The 23,307-nt window shown below is 40.5% G+C and overlaps 1 protein-coding gene across 4 annotated transcripts in view; it reads left to right on the plus strand.

Annotated features, from left to right (window-relative positions):
• The window catches only part of DIDO1 (death inducer-obliterator 1), a 198,626-nt gene that overhangs the window by 153,612 nt on the left and 21,707 nt on the right, over positions 1-23,307 (plus strand). For all 4 annotated transcript variants that reach the window (XM_069243176.1, XM_069243175.1, XM_069243173.1 and 1 more), the window contains 2 exons: positions 11,311-11,400; positions 11,841-12,036. In XM_069243176.1, coding sequence (XP_069099277.1) covers positions 11,311-11,400; positions 11,841-12,036 — 286 coding nt within the window. The remainder of the gene's footprint in view (positions 1-11,310; positions 11,401-11,840; positions 12,037-23,307) is intronic.

Here is a 23,307-nt window from a genome sequence, read left to right on the forward strand (position 1 = left end):
TAGATGTTCGTGAAGTGGTTTGTCAGTTTAGAAAGTATGTGCAAATTGACACGTTGGCGGATTGAACAAGATGTTCATCTCTGCTATAATTTCAACATGCAAAGTCCCAGCAGTTTTGCTAAGCTAGTGAAGTGTAGAATTGTGTAGAAATGTAGAACATACGTGTGGTAATTACACTGATTGCACAGCTGTCAAAAATGTAGTTATGAAGAAATAAGAAATTGTTCTTATCTGCCACCCATCATAAACTGCTACTGATATTGCAAATGTATACACCCTCTCCATCCCATTATCAATGGTGTTTTTTTTAAATCTGGTCATAAATGTACAACTGGACGTAGCATTTGTCTCTCCGTCCCATTATCAATGTTTTTTTTTAATTTTTTTTTAAAATCTGGTCATAAATGTACGACTGGACGTAGCATTTGTCTCTCTCCGTCCCGTTATCAATGGTGTTTTTTGTTTCTTAGATCTGGTCATAATTGTGCAACTAGACTTAGCATTTGTCAGTACCCAAACTCCTCCACCATGTGCACGTTGACTTCAGATATTCCGCCGTCTGTAGGCAGCTGGCTTAATTGCAATCACAAGCTAAGCAATGCAAGAAGATTGTAACACAAACTATACATTTGTTTTTCCACACCTCCCTCTTTTAGTTGGAATTGCATGCAGAAATGTCTCAAAATAATGTTGCTGCAAATATAATACATTTTGGAGCTTTTCAGCATAAGTGTTCTTCTGTGTCATTGAGCCCGCCACCACCATTATCAACTGTGCACACGTGTTTCCTCTTTTTCTGCTTATCAAGCCGGAAGCAGTTCTTTGACACCCAAAAAGGGGCCATCGGTTTATTTGAGTAAAGAAAAATGATTCTGCTGTGTGTGTATATATACCATCTATGACAGACTTCATTCCATATGAACAGTGCAGTAAGCTGTTTATTCCTGCTTACTCATTACCTCTGTTCCATGGTTATTGGGCCTGTGCCTGGCGAGATGCTGTCCATGTTGTATAAGAAATGATCTGAAGTTACCTGTTGAACCATCTGCATTCAATCGAAAATCCGAGTACCAAGGAAGACTTTGTTGCCAGGCAGAAGCAGTCTGCATTTTAGCCTGAGTGTTTTAAAGACTATGTGCCAAAGAAAAGGCCACTTTCCCAACTACCCAAATTCTTTGTCCTTCTATCAGCTTTTTAGGAGGGAAATTCTTCAAGTGCACAGATTTGCAACTAACTCTCAAGATAAATCTGTCTCAACATGTGTGGCCATGGTCTACCAGCCCACCGGACACTTACTCTAGCTGCATTCGATAAGAGGAGGTACTTCGATCCTGTTGAGCGTATTAAAGTACAGAGGAACCCTTCTGAAGTCCCCTTGTGTCAATCAGGCTACTCGAGCTATAGCCCATAATAAGTTTGAGAGGATATTAGACAAATAGATTTTTGTAGTTTCAGCCAGTCTGCTCTGCATCCAACATTCAGTCAACAGTTTATCAGCACCTCTATTACTGGGCCCAGTGCAGTGCTGTTTTTCTTAAAAAATAATTTAAAACAATCCCCAGGCAAATTACGTCCTTTTGCAAAGGAATCGAGAATAAGATTTAGCAATAGACATTTAACCAAAAAGGTGTTGGATCCTACTTTAGGAGGCTGCTTTTCTAACCAAAGTCACAAAAAGCTAAACTTTTAAGAACAGGGGTCTTGTGTTGGTACCTGTTTTAGTGCCATTCTAGATCTTTTGCAAAGGTCTTTTCACCGAGCAGTCATGCAGCGCCCCGCCAAAGTTGTGTTAAAGTATCCCATTTCTAATTGGTAATGTGTTTCACAGCAATACAGTCAAGTGATCTTACTTCTCTGAAACTCGAGCCTCTGCTGCCCCAACAGTGTCTTTCGTAAATGAATTCAGCAGACCATATCAAATATTTGGCAACAAATTGACTTTGTGATGTCTTTTAGTGACTCAGAATGGTTCAGAAATGGCTTAGTGATTCTTACAGGGGGCAGAAACCCCTTACTGTGATGAATATTCTCATTCCATGCCATCTAAAACTATCCTGAAATGGTGAGGTGGTAACCTTCATGTCGTTTACACCCTAACAAGTTGATGCACATACCGACCAACTAATATTGGTGCTGAAAATGACTGTTCTAATTTAACTTGCATCCTCACAGAAAATGGATAAAGACTTGAATGTTCACCAGTTTAGGTGTTTTTGTGACCTCGCGAAAATTAAGATGGCACACTTCTCGTGTTCAATTTAAAGAGGGTATGGTTTAGGTTATGGGTACTCTAATTTTCCAAGGAGCCAAACAATGTAGGGTGGCTGTCAGGGTGCGAGGGAATGATGCGGGTAAGGGATCGAAGCATGTACATTTAGGTGCTTAATTGTGCAATATGAAACAAGAAAATCTGTGCTCAAGCTCCGCATTTAAACTTTCACCCACCTCCATATTGAATTACTCCCAGGACAGTAATACCCCAACTCGACAAAATTGGCCCCACTCCTGAAAACCCACCTCCCTCAAGGCAACTGCTGAACTATCGGTAGTCCATTCTGGGGAACCTGGCTAATCCAATATAGGCGTTTGCTTGCTTTTCAGAGGTTGGTTCCGATGACAAATGTGTAAGTCAGCAACATAGGATACCCCACATGCTTTACTGTAGCAAACACAAATAATTGGTTGCATCTCCCAGAGCAGGGGGTCAGTTTTGGCCGCAAGCGTATCTGCAATATTTGTTTAAAGGCTAGTCTATAGTACGACCTTTCCAGCCAATTAGGAATAAGCATTGGCATAGCCAATATGTCTGACTGTGGTTTATCATGTTTGTAAAACATTGTTGGGGACGCTGCTGTGCCTCTTTTACATTTAAGAAAAATATATATTAAAACATTTGTTAAAGAAGGTGATTTTTTTTTTTTGTCTTAATCATGCATTGCCAGGTAGTCCCTGACACTGAAAGGATCTACTTTGTGTGCGGATGTGGTTCTTATGAAAGAGCAGAAAGCAGTCACTCCTAGTGAAGCTAGCCAATGCCTTTGGATGAAGAGGGCTGGCTGGTGTATGTGTATGTACATATTTTTATATATTTTCCAGCCAACCCACTTAATCCACTGGTCTGGTTTTGTCTCATTCACAGATTTCTTTTGCTCACTACAGCATGGAACAAAGGGGAAAACAAATATATACAGATATAAGGAGATCAAGATCTGTAGACCTATATAGATTTATGGAAAGTTATTGGCTAATGCCAGACCATGAAAATAAGACGACAGAGTAAGGAAATTAGCATACATGGTTTTCGTTCTGCAGAATCCGCCTAGCTTTGCCATCCGAGTATGTGCTGTTCGATACTAATGTTTAAGTAACCTGTAGGTAGTAGTTAGAGGCTGAGGTTAGTTGTGGAGTGTGAGGCTTGTGCTAGAAAACTTCAAAATGTCTTTTAATAGTAATGTTCTATTTTTTTCTTAACCTTTTATGAGGTTGCTTGCCAATGCAGGCATTTCCTAACCAGTTGTGAAGGCAGTAGAGCATGAAATAAGTAATTCAATAACCAGGAAAGTAACTTTTTCCTTTTTTTTTTTTTTAAATATAAAATACAATCTTTTATCTTGAACCTTTTTCTGGATTCACATGCTGTGCATTATTCCGCCTTCTAGTGGTTGTATGTGGAAATTTAGGAAGACCTCTTACAGGTGCAGTTCTTAAAGTTAGTGGTTTCTTGTGATTTACCATTGGTGAAAACAAATTGAGGGTTGTAGCCATTTCACAAAATAGTACTTGTTAACTTCAATTTAAGCACCATTTAGAAAATACTAATTCTAGTTCTAAATCTAAAATATCATCCCAGTGGATTTTATTTTTAGCCTCCGGTGCTAAAGATGCTTGAACATTGTGTTAACTGCCTTTGAATAAAGTCATTCACAAGATTTGAGCAAGAAAAAGTAGATTGTCGCGCCATTGATCATTACTGGACAGACATTTACAAATAACTTAGTTGGAAACATAATCTACTACAATTGTCAACCCACTGAGAACTGAAAGATTCTGGAAGGCAACCTTTACTTTTGGTTGCAAATATTTTTTGCAATTTAAGTACTCTGCACAACCCGTACATGTAGATTACACTTTCTCCTTTGTTCTTCTTCCTTGAGATTGTATTAACAGATGAAGCAAAATATACGAACACTAGTTAATGTATTAATCCTGGTTTTATATGCACTATTCCCTCACCACAGTTTACTCTTCAGGCTAGCACTCATAGAGGTTGCTGCTAATGCAACAGGAACCACAAAGTGTGCAGTGCTTCCTTGAGCTACTGTTTGCTTGATTTCTTCGTATTGTTCTTTGTTCTCCTACCTCACATTTGTCTTTTTCATGATGTTATGGACCTACTCCCGATTTATCATAATAATCTGTGAAAATTGGGTTTAAGAAAACATTAGTAAAGCTGCATGTTAGTGGGAAGGGTTTTGGACATTTCTTGGAAATGTACTGTCTGTTAATGACAGTGCACTACCACATCATGCTTTAGTAGTATATTTATTAAAAGTGAGTGTTTAAACATAAACTGAGAAACACACCTGCCCTGATGGCAAATCTATTAGTAAACTAAGAGGCAAGTCATGCATGGACCATTTGTAACCTATATGTGGGCTAGATTTATTATACATTGAGCAAACGTTACTGTATTTAATCAAACGAAAGAGGATTTATTTTTTTACAGCAGAACTCACATATTTTAAGGTGCGCCGATATGTGGGGAATGAAGAAAAAGGCGACTGTAAAATACAATAGTTGCTTAGGATCACACATTTTGAGACCTGTTTCCGGGTCAAGTACTTTAACAGTTAAGTCAAGTAGATTATTCAAGCAACTCGACCTGCAGGTCTAGTAACATTTTTGTGATTTTTCAAGGCCTGCTCCACTTCATTCGGGTTAATTAAAATGTTCTAAGAATTTAAACAAATGTGGCTAAGCCTGTGACTGTTTGCTTCATGTGGACCAGTTCCACTCATCAACTGTGGTGTGGGATCACATATCAACTGTAAATTAATTCTGATGTAATAGGTCTGTGACCAGGCCTGGCTACTAGATGGGATATTTTTCCTATTAATGAGGCCTCCCTGATCCTCTGCGGCAAGAATCATAGTCATATCTAAAGTGAGTGGCTGCAAAAGGAGCCTGCCTAGTTGCCATAGCAATACCATGCCAATGTAATCTCATTCTGAACTCCATCCCACTTGGGACTCGCAGCACAGCTTCAACAAAGAATTTCTAGGAGGAACGTCCTTTACTAAGGCTGACAGTGGGAACCATGCCGCATGTGCCAGTTCCACCAGCTACGTGTAAACCATGCAGTCATTGCTTTGTTGGTTTTCTGTGGTGATTACTTTGAGTACATTGATCCAGTAGCACCACCACCATCTCTTACTTTTAATATAAATGAGTAAAAGGATTTGCAGGGGTTAATAATTGGCTGTAGATAGTAAGCAACAGCAATTATCTCTTGAGATTCCGAGTGCCTTAGAAACAAACTGTAGCTAACTTAGGGCAACTTGTTTGACTTTCAGAGTCTCCGTGCCTTCCCGCAGCACCAAAGCTTTCCTAGTCATCAGAGAAAATCCCTACATCAAAAGAAAATGTGGAATTTGCCACCTTCATTGGCTATTACTGTGCAGGTCGTGGCCTTCTCATGGCAATGTTGAATCTGTTCACAACGCCTCTGTTACCCTCTGGGTTACTCCCTGATGTTAAGCCTGCTCCAGCAGGTTTGTGCTTCTGGAAGCTCCATTGTTGACTCAGTGCCTCTATAGACTTCTGGGAGAAAGACTAAGAAGCCAGTGGAATGCACTGGGACAGAAATCCAGCAGTTGGGAACGCTTGCAGAAAATAGCAGTGGACATAGTGCAAGCTCTGCATGTTTAGCATTAGAGAAATGTCTTTATGCATAGTAACAAGGTGGAAATCCACAAATTAGACTAGGGCAAGTAAAGACCTAACCTAGATGAGGTTGTGAAGTGAATTTTCCTGCCACGGTTTTCCAGTCCACATTAAAGGGTAAGTCGTCCAATGTGCTCACTAGCCACCACAACTATTGGACTTCTAATTTAGCATTTTAACTGCAGGTTAGATATGCACATTTTTTACTTTCTGTGTCATTCACTGTTTTCAGAGCCCCATTTTGCAGTGTTTTATGTTTAAGCCTGGTGGCAGTTTTCTATCTTTTTTTGCCCTTTTTGCATTTCTTTTTAATAAGGTGTTGTGGGTGGTCATGTAGTCTTTTTCCATGCAAGCCCTGTTCCCTCAGATTATTAGTAATTTATAGTTTTGCAGCATGACTCCTTCTGGATTCACATGCTCTGCATTACTGATCTGATCCGTCCCCCCTCTTATGTCATCAGATGCATGTCCCTTAGGCGTCCTCACATTTATACCATCTTTAGTTTATTTTTTTGACACTGTTGGGTGTGGATGCCGAGGTGGTAGCTCTGTGACAATTTGAAGGAAAAGAAGCCTTTTTTGTGTCAAACTGAAACACTGAGAAATCTTTGGGCACCAAGTAACAAATACCAAAGGTATCAATAAGGACTGAAGCAAAAGCCTCAGGCTGGGGTAACCCCGCTCAACCATGTGGTGCAGAGAATACTGCAAGGGTATGAGCCTATGCCATTCAGGTTCTGCTCTAGATGCCACCACAAACTTGCACAGGAGGATAGGCACCAAGTCTGCAATTTTACCCTGCTCAGGGACCACACATTCAAGGTTTGCAGCACCTGCACAGAGTTTCAACTGAAGAACCTTAAAAGAATGCGAAAGCAGAGGTTGGCACAGGTGCAGAACCACACTACCAGGTTGGAGGATTCCCCGTAGCGCTAACGACACGGAGAGGGCACAGTGACAGGACTCAGAAGCCAAGTTCTTCTACCACAAGAAGCTGAAAGCAGTGAAGAAACTGTTGTTGAACGATGCTGCAAGCCGAAAACGTAAGGGTGATGAAAGATCGGGAACAGGGCCAAAAGGGTCAGACTCCAAAATGAAGCATCTACCTCAAGCCAAAACAGCTCAGAGAAAAGAGCCATGGAGATCCAAGCCAGATGATACCACTGGTGGCAAACCCTCGGAACTAGCCGCTACTCTGAAGGATGATCAAGCGTACAGGCGAGAGAAGTTGGCTATTGGGGGGGGGGGGGGGGGGGGGGATAAATTGGTGATGAGGAAGGACACCAGTGCTCGATGCCAAAGAGTGATCGACCAGAAGGAAAAACACAATGCCTCGAAGTCAACTACTTTAAAGAGTATAAAATTCCTTTCAAACCCTTGACTGAAACCTCATCCAATGTCAAGGCTGAAGCTGAGGATCCAGCGTTGCAACTGCCAGCAAATCCTGAACCGACGGAAGAGGCTCTCTGTTTCTATTATGCAGCAGATGACGGATAGTACCAGTAAGGAGTCTAGGCACAGGCCCAAAGACGAAACATGTGTTGGCTGGAGTTTGAGTTGAAGTTTGGCTGCTACTGGACCAAGAAGATGGTTATATAACGAGAAACAAACATTAAACTTGTATATGGACCACACACAAAGATAAATTAATGTTTCATATTTGTTATGGAGGATGTCTTAATGCATATTTCATGTTTTTTGACAATTGCTGATTGTTAAATGTTTGGGGGTTGCGGCTGTGTTCCTCCTTAAGAGCACCGCCTCACAAGAGATTTGAATGAATAACTATAATTATTGTTACTAAGGGGTGTGCGATTGTAAACGTCAAATATTTCCCTAAAGCCATCTGTATTGTGATTCGTAAACCCTCATGTGACTGGCAGCACCTTGATGCAGTCTCACCGGAGGGTGTTGAGTCATACCCTTGCGGCCTTTGCCCCCCAATGACATCTCAGTGTACATCAGTGATAAAGCATATAGCAGACACCTACAGCGTCAAGCAGGATAAGGATCATGGGGCATCATGTTTCCTACTGGAAACCCTTAATACCTTCTCAGCGAGGGACTAGTTCCTCCAGATGCTGCCTAGCCTTCTGGACCTAAGAAGGGAGGCCTTCAAGGAACCTGCAACAGCAAGGGTGGAGGAGGGACTTAGCGGGGGAAGGGTTCGGGGGAGGAGTGAAGAAAAAATACACTCAACAATTGATCCCAGCCTACATCAAGGAATCAGTGGTAGCAGACTTCATTATTATCACCACAGAGAACCAACTGACCAGCATTGGGGAGAGTACTTGGGTGGACATGGTGGGCAGGAAGATGGAATGGTCAGCAGCGGTACAGTGGAGAATAGAAAATTTGAACACCCTCCTTAGTGGGTATGCCCACCAGCAGTGGCAGGAAATGGAGGACCTTCACGAAAACCTCCCCAAGCAGTACTAGGAAAGCGGGAGGACACTAGTCCAGGAGGGGAAGGCAATAAGTAACACCTGTCTAAAGTCTGGTTGGGAAGGGGGAGTGATAGATCTGTTAAAGTTGTGCAGTAACAGGAGCATTTCCTACTACTTTTCTTATATGTTTGGGTGATTCATTTCAAGGTTACAAATCTTACTGATTTTTCAGAGTGCGGGATAGATTTCAAAGCTAAACCGGTTAATCAGCAATATAACATATACAATGTTTGCTAAGACAGCGACAACCAATCAGATTGCTTAGAATGCCCACATTCCATTCACCACAGTGTATCTACATTCTAAGTTCATCTGAAAGTGTACAATAGGTCTATTGAGCAGATAGACATTTGGCTTCTAGACTTCTAAAAGATGAGATTTGGGGTCCAGGCATTACATTTTATTCACTTGTTGCTAGATGGTAACAACGGTCTATATTTTTCCTCTCATGCACCCTTCTCCTTCATCTGGGACTTTAATTGATAGATGGACATGTCGTAAAAAATGGAGTGACATTAAAAACGGAGAAATAGGCAAACACTGTAATATAGGAGCAGAAGGCCTATACCAGCCAATATTGTGCCTGAGCAACTCCAGTGTCTTCGGGAGCTCCCACGATTCCAGTGGTTTAATAGCAGTTAGTGCCCGTAGAATAGGGCAATATCACGCAAATAACTGAAAATGATAACTTATGCAACTGTCAAAATCAGTAGGTGGCTTGTATGCACTTGACATCCCTTTTGTTGGAGTTACATATCTTAGGACCTGCACACACACAATTTCCTACCAAGAGTCTGGTATGTCACTCAAGAAGGAGCTCAAGCCCTCTCCTTGTTTGAGGTGAGATGTGATAGCCAGTTTACTTATAGGACCTCGTCCACAAATTTGTTTTATCTTCAAGATTGATACGAGGTCATGTTCAGCACCCACTGAATTACAGAACGAGTGTTTGACATGCAAAGAAACGTGTTTAGATTTTGATCTGTGTAAATAGTTTTTACTTGCCTAATATTACTAATATGGTATTATTTTACATTTAAGCCAATCTTACATGCTGGGGATGCCCAGAAAAGTCGGCGAACGTCCAAAAAAAAACTGCATACAAGACCCATTGCCTTAGTCCGTTACAAACCTATGTATAGCACGTTTGCTTTGAGTATAATTAGAGCTTCACTTAGGTCAATGGAGTGAGTAAATTTCCAGATTGGGAATGACCTTGCTTCAACAAAACGGGTAACTGTGCAGAAGAGGTTTGTTCAGTGGCTAAAAGTTTTTTCTCTGAAGACAAAGATTGTAAAGGGCAAAAATGATTTTTTAATTTATATTTTGTACGTATAAATGCGTACATGTCTGGACACCCAGCAAATGTTGCAGGTTCCAAGGAGTACTCCTGAAACATAGGAGTAAACCTACAAGTGTAACTGTTTTGAAAAGCAAACAGAATCATTCTGCATTCATTTTAAACTGCAGTGTAAATTAGTACTTATGTACTTGGAAGATTGAAAGAATGCTCTGTCTTCTTGGGACAATTGAGTTTGAGGTCCATTTCCTGTCCGAGTTGCTCAGTAAGCATGGATGCTATTGAGGAACCCATCTCTTTTACAATAGATTGGTTTTTAGATTGCCTTCTCCAAATGGAGGTGAAAATATTGGGCTTCAGGGGGTAGAGAGCAGTCTTCTGCACCTCTTTAAATAGTACGGGAGCTTCTGATCTCCCCAAGAGTAGTCAAAATCCCAGTACAGAATATTGTGCAGATGCTTCCAGGTGCAACTGCTTTAAAGATCAGCAAGATTCAAGGAAAAGTCAAGCCAGTTTACATTGTTGGAAGGCGGATAATGACTAATATTTCAAGAGTCTTTCATTGTATTCAAAGAATCAAGAATTGAACAAGAGTTCTTTATCATAAAATGCTGTGCACCTTGTTGTTTAAACCCCTTTGGTTTTGCCTTATTACCTGAAGCGCCATAGGATAACCTGGTTGAAGTTAAGCCTGACTCTTCAGGAGGTGTACAATGAACACACGTAAGGAATATATATTGATAATTGTAATTACAAACTGTTTGGCCCTTTCCCACTCATGGCGAGATTTGCTGATTAACTTTTAACATATCCTATTTCAGTTTGACTCAAATTGTATCCGCTTTTTTCGAATTTAGTGTTGGTGGTAAAAAGTACGCCTTGCTCTTGCATAATTGTGTTCCACAATTGAGGCTACTGTGGTGGAAAATAAGAACTGCAGGTTATGTGCTAATGGTTGCCCAAAAACTGCCTAGTCAGCATTCCTAATCTGAATTTCAAATTAAACCCAAATGTACTTTTTTCCTCAATCTGAAGCCACACCCATCAATTTGGAACCAATAGTACCATCTTAAATTTTCTTTGGTGACAGAACACGTGAGTGTTTTTTCTTTGAACAATATTGAAAGCAGCAGGTTCCCATGAATTTGTGACTGCCAGCTTGTATACCATGGTTGCGTGTCCTCTTCATCCCATTTGCAGTACAATATGGATTGTTCATGTGAATGTGTGCACAGACTCGAATCACTTGTGCTTTGGAGTCTGTGCACACTTTCACAAGAAGTCCAAAATGATGAGCGAATCGCTCTTTCATGAGCCAGAGATATGCAGTGAATGTCACAATGATTAAACGGAATAAGGCCTGCAAGGAAAAAGGGCAGGTGGGAAAAGAGCTCAATGGATGGTCTGGAACATCCTTCAATGAACTGAAACTATAACCTGCTTATGGTTCAGGTCAGCTGAAAGAAGATAGGAATGTTGGAATTGGTAAACTAAATTGACTTCATACATCTTAAATGAGATGAATAATTAAATAACAATGATCATAACTGTTTAATATGTTAATGGATACAAATGTGTTCAGTTATGTTCTGAATTTCTCCTGTTGTCTCCTTTATTTAGGATTTGCCTGACACAGTTCACATAGGTGGAAGGATTTCACCGAAGACAGTCTGGGATTATGTTGGCAAACTGAAATCTTCTGTTTCAAAGGTACTCTTGTAATACCCTTTATATTTGACTAAGAACAAACAAGTTGCTACACTGCATACCTGTGTTTTTTTATGCATTAGTTTTGTCTCCTACATATGAAATCATTATGAACCTCCTTGGGGTAGGCTCATCTTATAAATGAGGCACTGTCCAGGCTTATTTAATTAAATAAGAATGTCAAAGCCAGCCAAATTGGGCAAATATCCAATTTTGTGCCCAAAGTCAAAACATGTTGTGGCACCATACCTAATACAAGTTTATTTGTCTTTGTTCAGATATCTATTATTCACGTTATAGTGATAATAGGATTGTATATCTAATTGTATTAAAGTATAAGAAATAGCAATATTTTACTTTGAATTGGACTATAAGTTAAGTTGGTTGTTTAGCTTTTCGTTTATCCATAAAATGGATCTCGCTTCTCTTTTCTTGTGTTGTAGGAGCTGTGTTTAATTCGCTTCCAGCCTGCCACAGAAGAAGAAGAGGTTGCATACATCTCTCTCTATTCCTATTTTAGTAGCCGTGGCAGATTTGGTGTTGTGGCTAATAACAACAGGCACATCAAGGACCTCTACCTGATCCCTTTGAGTGCTAAGGATCCCATTCCATCCAAACTTTTGCCATTTGATGGACCAGGTAAGCATAGCCGTTAAGAAAAAACAAGAGGTAACACCTAGAAGCTCATGACAAGTAGGGCAAGTTACACTAGGCCTACCTAGCATTTAGCACCAACCCAATACGTGCCAAAGAAGAGCTCTTCAAAAATCAATAGAAATTGAGTAGCAGGTTTGCCTTGAATGGGCTCGGAACCTGCACAGCATTATCAGCCGCTTTAGGTATTCAGTAAAAGGCGATGAACACAAGGTTTACGTAAATGTTAGCCTTTGTGGTAATAAAACTGGCATACACAAACCAAACTGGTCAGATACTGGACCAGTATACAGTATGGTCCTTAATCTTCCATGAGATCACCTGTTATTGTTTGTGTGATCATATCTTTTTGAATGGTTATGCCATTACTAAAAACATGCATTCCAAAGTAAATTTTCCTTGACAAGCAATCTTTTTTGCCTAATCATACAGTGAATAAGTAATTAAGTGATCAAAGGGAGTAAGAGATTTTTTTCTACAAGGGCACATAACGAAGGTCTCCATGCCTCTACGTTTCAGCAGGAAGTTAAAAATTAAATGCCGCACCTTTAGATTAATAGCCATAGTGCTTCAATAGACGTCAGAATGTTCAGAAACAGTGGATTTATTTACAAAAAAGTTTAACCATGAATGGGATAAGCCTTCTCAAATATTTTTTTATAAGTAATAAACCATGCTTAGTACCTTTGCAAGGTCTGTTTCTAATTTAGTTTTTCCTCCGGTAGGAGCATGTTATTTGGACTTCTACTTCATTTGAAAATTTGATCATATTTTCTACAGAGGCTCATAAAGAGGAATTCTTACATACTAGTGTCTTTGTATAGGAAATTACACACCATTTAAGAATAGAGGCTAGTGGTTAGAGGTCGGCTCCTCCAGTATATGAATTTGAGTCCGCCATGTTATACCTGCAGTTAATGTTTTTGGTGCAAAATATATTATTATGCACCAGTCATACACCACCATAAAATGAAAGTTTAGCCATTATGTTTATGAACAACACGAGGGAGAAATAGCATTTCACCAGGTAAGCAAAACATTTTTCAATGCCTAGTTGTGTGAACATTTTTGGGTCTTAAAATTTGTTTAACATTTTCTGTTCTGCTTTGTCACCCTGCCTTATAATAAATAAAAGTATTTTGTGAAAAGTTGTCATTGTGTTCTTAACTTATAATTTTAGGCACTTAATAGCTTCCAGTATCAGCATGCATTTACTCACAGCTCTGCTCGCAGTTAACTGGAGAAAACTAGTACAAGACCTTCCTTTGAGTTTCCTGAATCTGATCCTGATGTTCAGCATAAAACCTTATTTTCACTAAACATTCATCTAGAAGGTCTTAAAGCTTTGAAGAAATGGTCAACGTCTGCCTACTTCTACGTGCAGTGGTGTCCACCTGAAGATGAAGATGCACACAGCCCTGACACATCCAACATTGGATCAACATGCTAGCGTCTTCCAGCGATCCTGAACAATTATAAGACGTTTCAGTGATGAAGACAGCAGCCTTGTTTCTTTTTCCCATGTCAGTTGGCTTTAGTTAATTGAAATCTCCTTTCGCCTTACGCTTTAGGATACTGTAATTAGCTCTTATATATAGGCTTCAAAATTATGCAAGCTGCATAGATTTGCCAAGCTCATCATTATGCTTTTTACATGCAAACTATTGTTGCAGTTTCATTGGTAAAGTAACTACAGCACAAACAACTCTTTACAGTTTGCAACACTTTACAGTGGAGATGCTTTTCAGCACATTTAAAGCTGCTAGGGAGAGCTGTAGTTGATTCATAAACCGTATATAGTTGACATTCTCCATCCATAGCCAAAAATGTTTTGACGTTTTTAGACGTCTGTTTTATTTACTGTTCAAAATAATCAAAGTATAGGTGTCAGTGGATGGAGCTATAAATGTCCAGTAATGAGGGTCATTTTTGATGTCAATACACTTGAGATCACCTTAACCTCAATCTTAACACAAGTCCTTTTGATGTTTATCACTGAAATCTTTGATATTACTCGGACGTTTGACATGTTATTACATTTAGTTGCTAAAATACCTTAATAGGTAGGTAAAACATCAGCAGATAGTTTCTAAACATAGTAATTCCAACCTTGGTATGTTTAACAAATCATACCGTATTACTAGTTTTTTTTTTTTTTTTGGGAGGGGGGGTAGAAGCTTGCCATAGGGTGCATTTATTGTAGAGTAATCAATTGTGTTAATTTTTCCGTAACTACTATAGAACACACTAGGTCTTGATAAGCCATATACCGATATAGGTAGTATTCTTAACCTCATTTGCTCTCAATAAAGACACAGCTTAAGAACATCGCAAAAAAAGACACCACTTAAAAGCACCTTCCAGGTAATAGTTATTATTCACATTTGTCATATTAAATACTTACAACATACTGGAAAGTAAGCATCCCGTATTCAGGCTATGCACAGCAAACTTCTGTAACGCTTCTCAAATACATTAACCTGTGTACGAGAAGGCGTGTGCACCCGTCACTACACACCTGCATGAAACCCCCTTTCACTTCCTCAAATTCGGATTCATCATTCCTACTCAACAATTTTCCACAGGGTCCCTATTTAGAAGGACTTAATGGACACCTGAAACTAGACTTTTGTCTTTTTCCAAGTCGTCCCTGGATGTGACCACCTCAACTCAAACTGATATTTTCATCTTCACTTTGTCATTTCAGTATAGTACCCATATATAGTGTGCATTTACATAGTTAAGTAATGACATGTGCATGACAAGACTCCTTCCCTACCCCTCACACCTGTAAGTTTGTATGTAACCGCTTAAAAAAGCAAATGTCATGTAATTTTTGGTGGAAATAATAGTCACATTTCGAGTGGTAATACCCTTCTAATGATATCTCAAATACAAGATGGTGGCATAAGGACACATTTTGTCACTTAAAGCTGCCTGAGTACTTGTATGATTTGGTGCTTTGTTCTGGCGAATTTTTGGGTGTGTCCTTGACCACTAAATATTGCTTCACTGCAACTAGGGACTTGTGTCTGCTATAAAGGTGCGGAGAAGGTGGTTATATTTGTCCAAGGAGATAGGCTTATTTTTATACTGTTAAAAGGAAACATCAGGCTCTCCTTTGTAACCGATTCATCGAGACTGGGGTGTGTAGGTACTTGAATCTGACAGTGCAGTACTATGCCAGTCTGTCAACATCATTTAGTGAAGCACTGTTCCCCTGCCTTTCTAAACAAGGAACACTGCATGTTTCAGACATCTATAATAAACTTTAAAAGGCTGGGTAGGGCGGGGAAGGGGTCATAACTTTCCTGAAGCCTTTTAGAGAGGAGGTGATCGAGCACTGCACACAGCAGGAGATTGGTGCTAAAACCCTCCCTGTGGTGCAGAACGTGAAGCCGTTGCTGGACATAGTGTTCCAGATCACCAAGTCCAACCCTAGGTTACTTGGGGGCAAGCTGCAGTGGCTGCTGGTAATTTTGGCCTGCTGAAACATTTCTCTTGAGCTCTCAGAAATCTCAGATACACACTTATATCACTCGTTCAGTCTAAGTTTCTTTTGTGCTTTCTGGGACTTGTAGCCTGGATTAAATCACCAGGTCAACAAATCCCATAATTTAATGGGGGGAAAAAGTGGCCTGGACCTGAGAAGCTTAAGAGCTCAGTTTAGATGCCTGAGAAAAGCTGCTAGGAAATGGCTTTAGAGAACCGTGGATTTTGTGACTGGGGTGTAAGTGGAACAAAGGTGGCTTTGACACACATTCCTCACATGCACAGTTTACTTGTCCCATTTGCTTATTTCAAAGAGTGTTGGTAGGAAATGCTCTGGCCCCGCTCACAGTTCTAGGGCATTTCATTGATTGCTTGGCAGCTGCTTTTGAAGTTTGTGATCTGATCTGTGGGCATCTTGAGACATAGTAGTTAAGACTAACTTGTGTTGGACGGTTGTTTTGTATGATATTGGACAGAAAAAAGTAGCAGACAGGGCAACGCTTATCTTTTCTGTGTGGCAGGACATCTTGAACAGTTTCAGTTTGTTTTAACGCTGTACCTGGAAATATGAATACACTTATCATTCGCTCTAGCTGCAGTCTTTGCTTAGTGGCACCACTCCCCCTTTACGCAAATGCACAAACATGTTATCTTATTCCCTATCCCTTTACAGATCGACTGGGACAGGCTTTTATCTAAAGCAGGCCATGTGGCCTGGGCCCTTCTATAAATGTTCTAAAATATTTGCCTTGTTTTCTAACTGGTATTTCTGTCCGTCACACTTTTCAGCTTATGCTGTCAGTGCAACATGCTGCAAGTTCAGTGCCTGTGGTGCCACAAACCGTTTGCAGGAGTTGGCCTGCATTCTTACTGCAGGTCCTGGTTGGGAGTCGGCCATTGTTGATCTGCATGCAATCATAACGTGAGTCCTTTGAAGAGTCATTTGAGTACAAGCACCGGAATCTCCATACCACAGGAGATGTTAAACTATTTGACAGAAGAGTTCAGGTGAGTACAAGTGCTTTGAAACCGGGGGCAATGCAGAGTCTTTTGGTCAGTGGGGGGGGAGTAAGAGACCCTATTTAAGGGACAGCCACCAAACTCCTATGTTGACCATCTTTTCCCAGTACCTGATGACACGGTCTGTCCAGCTCAATCATTAAGATAGTGCATCAAGATTCACTACCTAGGCACCTCTGCTGTTTCAGCTGGGAAGGTGCATACTAGTTTAATGGGGGCTGTTCTCTAGCTCCACAAGTACTACAGATGGTTTACCTCAAGCTGCTTTAGGATGTGGAGCGTCTCCCCTTCTTAGTAGCCATACAACCAGGGTCTTCACACTAAAGGAGAGGGAGTTACACTTCTTTCGTGGTGAGAAAACAAGACCGTGGGGAAGCCCCATAGTAAGTTCTACCGCCTCAATTAGTTATTTTTCCTCTAGAACAGTGGTTCTTAACATTTTGACGTCTGAGGACCCCCACGTAATACTAGAACCTGGTAACCACCACTCTGAACCATTATTTGAATCCGGGGACCCCCATTGAGTCATGACTAGAAGTCTGGGTCTGCAGTCTAAGCTTTTTCGATGACTTGAGCTGCAAAACAGTGCACAAAAAACGCTCATTCAATAAACAAATACACAAATGATTAAATAAAAATCCTAATAGGAAGGTTGGAGTGTTTCTAAATCCAAATGAGGACACTCATCGTCCACACTATTCTTTTTGATACACGTGCACTGCTCCCATGAATCAATCTGAGGATGCTAACTTAATTTTAGCCTCCAATTTCAAAATTCTTCCTACTTAAAGAACGCTTTACATTTTTCAATTATACATTTTGTTTATTTATGTAAACTTTATTAATCTTTTATTATTTAGCTTTTTTAAGTAGTCGCAAGCCCACTGTGTAGGTTTTGCAGACCCCAAGGGATCCCTGGACCATAGCTTGAGAACCACAGCTCTAGAATTTCAACATCCTGACAGCAACCCAGATTTTGAAAACTGCAGTGAGTGATTGTACTCGGTGGTTTTACATACTTTTCTGTTTTACGTATCAGTATACCAAGACCACATGGAGTTTGTCAAAACCAATGTGAAAGCCGCATTACCAGTAGAAATAGCTCTTACTGGCCTGGATGTAATTTCACATGCCTCGCCCAAATATTGGTTTTTCTGTATCTGTATAGTCACTTGCTACCCCTAGCTGCATTGCCATCCCAACGTTGACTTCTTGCTGGGAGCAAGATGTCTCTAACCCAGGACTTGCGTTTCAGACCATTTTTAACAGTGTTATTATGAAATTATTGTAATTTGTGAGTAAAATATTTTTTCATACAGGCCTTTCTGGGCCTGAACCCACAAGAGATTTTTCCATCCTCGACAGAATATAGTCAAAAAGGGAAACTGGTGCCGCTTTTCTGGTGTTTAGCTCCAAAACAGGGGGTTCCATAGTTGTCTTGGAATGTAGGTGCCCCACGCTGTGGTGAAATCCATGTCAAGTAGCATATGAAATACTTGCAGTCCTTAGTAGAGAGCTGGGACTGTTCCTGAGATAGGCTGTCCAAGTCGGTAATAATTTCTCATACTTTGGTTCTGTCTTTGAGATGGTGGATCTGCACTACCAAACTTGTTGGATAGATGCTTCTTCTGCAAATCATGTCTGCAGGTTTCAGTCACATCTGTCTTATGAGAACAGCTGGTGATATGGAGCCTCGCTACATGCACCTCACCATAAGAGCTTTCAGAGTCTATGATGCATCCTTCCTGTTCCTACCACAGATTGCAAGAAGACATATGGTTCTCAAGTCTCTGGGTTTGGAATGGACTGTGGAGTAAACTATTACCGAAGACCTATTCTTTCTTGCCTTCTCCTTCATGGGGTGGTTAGTTTGAAAGGCCACCTAGCAGGTGCCCAGCTTCCCCCTGAAATGGGGGCTCAGCCATGCAGTCCAAGACAAGATGTATGCATTTGTGAAAACTGAACTTCAGGTAAATAATATTTACCTCGTTGAATGTTGGTACATTATAGGGAACGTCTTCAAGCCAGAATGGTACTCAGCATCCGGTCCTGTGTAAATAAACCAGGTACACGGTGATTCTAATGCTAGCTCTGCAACGTCTGTTTTTCTGAAATCCTGCACTTAAGGCTCAATCCTCCTCTATTTCAGGCAAGATCTTTAGTGGCTGGTGCTTAAAGAAATGTTTCTTGCTGGACAGGTGAGATAAATTCCCATATCTCTTTTACTAACATTCTTGCTTACAGTGGACCTGCAGAGCAAGTACAGCCCAGATACTTGGCCATCGTGGCTCCAGTCGGCCTAGGCTGTTTGTGGAGCAACTCTTAAAAGTGATGCAGGATATCACTGATGCAAATTATGTTAACTGCAGTTAACTGATCATGTGCGCCTCCTTACAATCACTCAACTAGAAAACCTTGTTTCTTAGAAACAAGTCCTGTACCCACCTAGGTTTGTCTTCTATTGTACTTGGACATTTAGCATGTTCAATTCAAGAAGCGGGTGAATTTCTGTTACTTGGCCCTGGCCGAACATTTCAGCCCTCAAACTGGATTGGCAAACTCTGTCATTCTTAACATATCTGGTGACGTATGGTGTTCAAGTGGGTATTGAAAAACCTATTTGGGAGCAGGCGGAGCTTTCAAGAATTACTAGGGGGTGCATTTCCATCTCCGGGGCCATCAAGCCTTACTGCTGTCAATCTTTTCTTGGTCCAACAAAACCTCTAATTCAGGATGTGTGGCCCCAATCTTTTTTTTTTTTTTCTTCAATCTTATGCATAGGCCATACTGTGTGCTGATTTGCAACCTGAAGTGGCTTCATTCGGGTGTCTTGCTAATGGCCATTGAAAGTGATGGAAACCAATGAGTTGAAACTGTGTGTGTGTTTTTTTTTTTTTTTTTTTTTTTTTAAACTGCCTTCCCGTTTGATTGTATCACATCTGCAAGATGCATAAGTGAGTTATAGATGAAATCTGTTGAGAACAAAAACGTTTTCACTCCGCAGCGTGACACTGCCGCCTTGGCTATCCTTCGTTCCAAAAGGATGAAAAAACTTCATGCAAACAGGGAGTGGACTTGGGGTCCTCTCCCTCATTGTTAATCCTTACAGGGGATTTCACTACCAGCGCATGCCTGTGTACTTTCCACCAGGTCCGAGATTGCTTTCTTCAGGAATGTTCTTGTTTGAAAGACATGCATGTAACCTTGGTAAATATTGTGCATGTACTACACGTTTTACTTCCTGAAGAGAGACTGCAGGATTTGTTAATAGGATATAGTAGTATACTGGTGTGGAGAAGTGTTTTGTGATGCTCAGGATGTTGAGATCAACCTGGTTCTTTTGGTTTCTTGATGGATGGCTCTTCATAACATTAAGTTTCAAGAGAAAGGTAATTTAAGTACGGCTTCCGTGTTTTTGTGAGGTTTGTGAACTTCCTTCTTATCTACGCACCCATTTAAAAACATCAAAAGCATTAAGGAAAGATGCTTACTAGGAGGGAGATTAAAAAGGGGGGAGGTGAAGGGGGAAATAAATCATATGAGGCGCTCCAGTGAGTGGAGGTTGGGAATGAGTTAAGGGGTAGACGACTGAATGGATATATGTTTGTACAGAGGTGTAGCTTGTATCGTGATGCTAATGCTGCCTGTATCTGCCAAGCCTGCAGCTGGAAGTTACTATACGTGGTGATGAGTGTGAGCCATGGGGTCTGTTGTTTTAATGATAAATGGACTGTGAGGTGGTTGGAATTTGCAGGGAATGTATGATTGTTGCAGGTGAGTTATGAAGGCATGGATTATTTGTGAGTGACCAGCAATTTTGGGTTCGGGCTTTTGGGGTTTTCTAGGCCCTACCTCAGGATAATTTTGAGAAAATGGGGCAGCCCAGTGTCCTGGGTAAGTGAATAACATAACATTAAGGTGTTTGGTCCCTCCTGGGGGAAGGATATGAATTAACTTCCATGGCAGTGGTTGTACCATAAAGAACTTTCTGTACTGATAAAGTTTGTGAATAATACATCATATTTATTAGAAACTTAAATTCCACAATTAAAGTAATCGAGCTGCTCCTGTATAACGGCGCAGTGTGAATGAATTATGTTAGTATAAGTGTTGCAGGCCTATTTACATGAAAACTAAAACCAAAATGTGGTTAAAAGCATGAGGTCTCAGATAAGCACCTATAACAATAGGTGCTGTGAGCCTACTGAATTTTTCAAAAGCAAACCCACATTATCAAATGCAATGTCGATATTTCGACCCCAAGAAAAGAAATTAGTTAAGGCCGGTCATCATCAGGACAGAATATTGAAATAGGAAGCACCCCATTTGATAGCAATCAGACACATCCTAGTTGTGTTAACAATAAACCTTTGCTAATCGGCCTTCCATTTCATGTATCCCTGGTATGTCATCAATAATACCACTCTTTTACTTTACCATCTATTGGCTTCAGGAAGGTCATAGATCGTTCCATGAAAATGAGCCAATTGTTTAAGGTCTTTTTTTATAACATGTTGGCAGGGTCCTATATTAGAGTTAAGGATCTGCAGTCCTGATTTAATCAGGATAAATGCTTTGGCTGGTAGTGAAGCAGCATGGTCAATCTCATTTTGATTAGTGTGATGTAGGCATGAGCAACGGACTGTAGTAGTTGCACTAAATTAACACAATCCATACCTGTGAGATAGAAAGGAGCTGGGGGCATCTAAGTCATGAATCTCCATTTTTTTTCTCTTTCTTTATAAAGCACCCTGGGCTCAAACATCAGCGCAAAACTTTGTGCAGCTCTTCAAAGTGCATTGCCATTTTACTTCTGGTCCGTGGTAGTCATTAACAGATTGAACAAGAATATCTGCAACACTAACAAACTTTCAGATTGGCTTGGCTTCGTGACATGCCCACTTGGCAAATTGGCCATATTTCTTCCCCATGGAGTTACCGATAGCAGGGGTGCTGGTAAGCCCAAAGATGGGGAGAGTGTAGCCCATTTCAAATTAGACCCTGAGGGCTAGGTAAGAAATCAGGAGCTACCAGGGATTCTCAATGTCTAGTTTTCATCTGTACGTTTTGGCTGAGAACACTCATTGAAAGTGAAGAGGTCCGTGACATTTTCCTGGAAAACTCAGGGTGAACGTGAAGAGGTCCGTTGTATTTCTGGGGATTTAACAATTCAGATTGGACCAACCAGTGCTGTGACTGGCCCCATCAGATTTAAGAGTCGTCGTCTACCCTTTCCCCCCCAGTCATGAGGGCCTTGGTCTGAGGGATGCACAATGGTGTGAATTTGTTTTACATCCAATACCTAAGCTTGTAGAAATAAAACATGTTTAAATTAAATAATGCTTTGCTGAATCCTAAATTTCTTTTGTTTCAAAAATCTGGCACAGCACACCAGAAAAGCGCTTCAATATGTGTATTTGAGAGTTTAAAAAACAGTACATGGTATGCTGTTGTCTAAACACCAACATAAACATCGAAACAAAAGAAGAGCAGGGAACTGGGGAGTTTCCTTCGCCCTAAACTTACCTCTTCAAGAAAGGGGAAGTGAAAACAGGAAGCCTAAACTCTTCTCACACCTAAAAATATGTGATTACAGCCCACGGAAAATCACAAAATTACAAACATAGACGCATTGATAGGTGGAGATGTGCTTTGCACCATGGCACTTGCTCGTTTTAATTCCACAACACCCTGTGAATGTACTCAAGCTAATTGGTATGTGTTTGAGATCATTAAGTTCGTTCCATGTTGGTGCGAACATCAAAAACACATTTTTTAACTTTCTGGTACCTCACACATAATTGCTGTTGAAAGGATATATTGTGCTTCTTTATTTTCCATTTCTGTTGTAGATTTTAGTAAAGTAATACTGTATGCAAGGTTTTGGAATGAGACATTCTGCTGCGAATGGTCCACTTGTTCTCGTGTACTAGGAATATATAGCTTAAAAAGTCTGAGAATCTTAGACAAACCTTTTCGCTTAAGAGGAAACTAGGTTTTATTGAAGAGGCTTTTTAAGATAAATACTGAAATACGAACATTTAAAGCGACGGGACAGATGAGACGCAATCCACAGACCAAAATCGCAATTTGCAAGTTCTGACTTCAGCTGCAGTGCTTTGAGGATCTCACTGGAGGTTGTCTCTGGAATACAGTTGCTTCACCTCTTCGCTACGTCCAATCACATGCCTTATTCACTGAGACTTCTACTACTGCACAATACTTCTTTCAAGCCTTCTTAAATAAGTTTTTGTGTGTGTGTTTGTGCGTTTTTTTTTTGGGGGGGGGGGGGGAATGTTGTGTGTTGGTCTCATAATTTCTAAATTCCATGATATGTACACTTATTAATAGTTTATTAATGTAAACCACAAATCTCTTATCTCTCCAATGTGCCCATTTGTTGGTAGAAGGCATAGTTCTACTCCCTTTGCCAGGGCGATTTACTTATTTAGTTTACACATTCTGTGATCTAAGGTTACTGTCTGAGCAGAGCTCGATTACATTATAATGATTTTGCTTTGGTAGATGGATAGAGTGTGCATATGTAACTGGTGCTTAATATCGTGAAACCTCTCCCAAAATCTGCCAACATTACTAGAGGCCTAAGCCTATTGCCTGGATAGAACAAATCCTTCAGGAAGTGTCTTTCAATGCTGTTATCCTGTTTTTAGGTCATTCAAAGTCACAGGAAGATATTGGTCAGCTGGTGCCCTTTATGCGGCCAGTTTATTTAGAGATGCTGTA

Source organism: Pleurodeles waltl, chromosome 7 (genome assembly GCF_031143425.1).
Source record: "Pleurodeles waltl isolate 20211129_DDA chromosome 7, aPleWal1.hap1.20221129, whole genome shotgun sequence".
NCBI lineage: Eukaryota > Metazoa > Chordata > Amphibia > Caudata > Salamandridae > Pleurodeles > Pleurodeles waltl.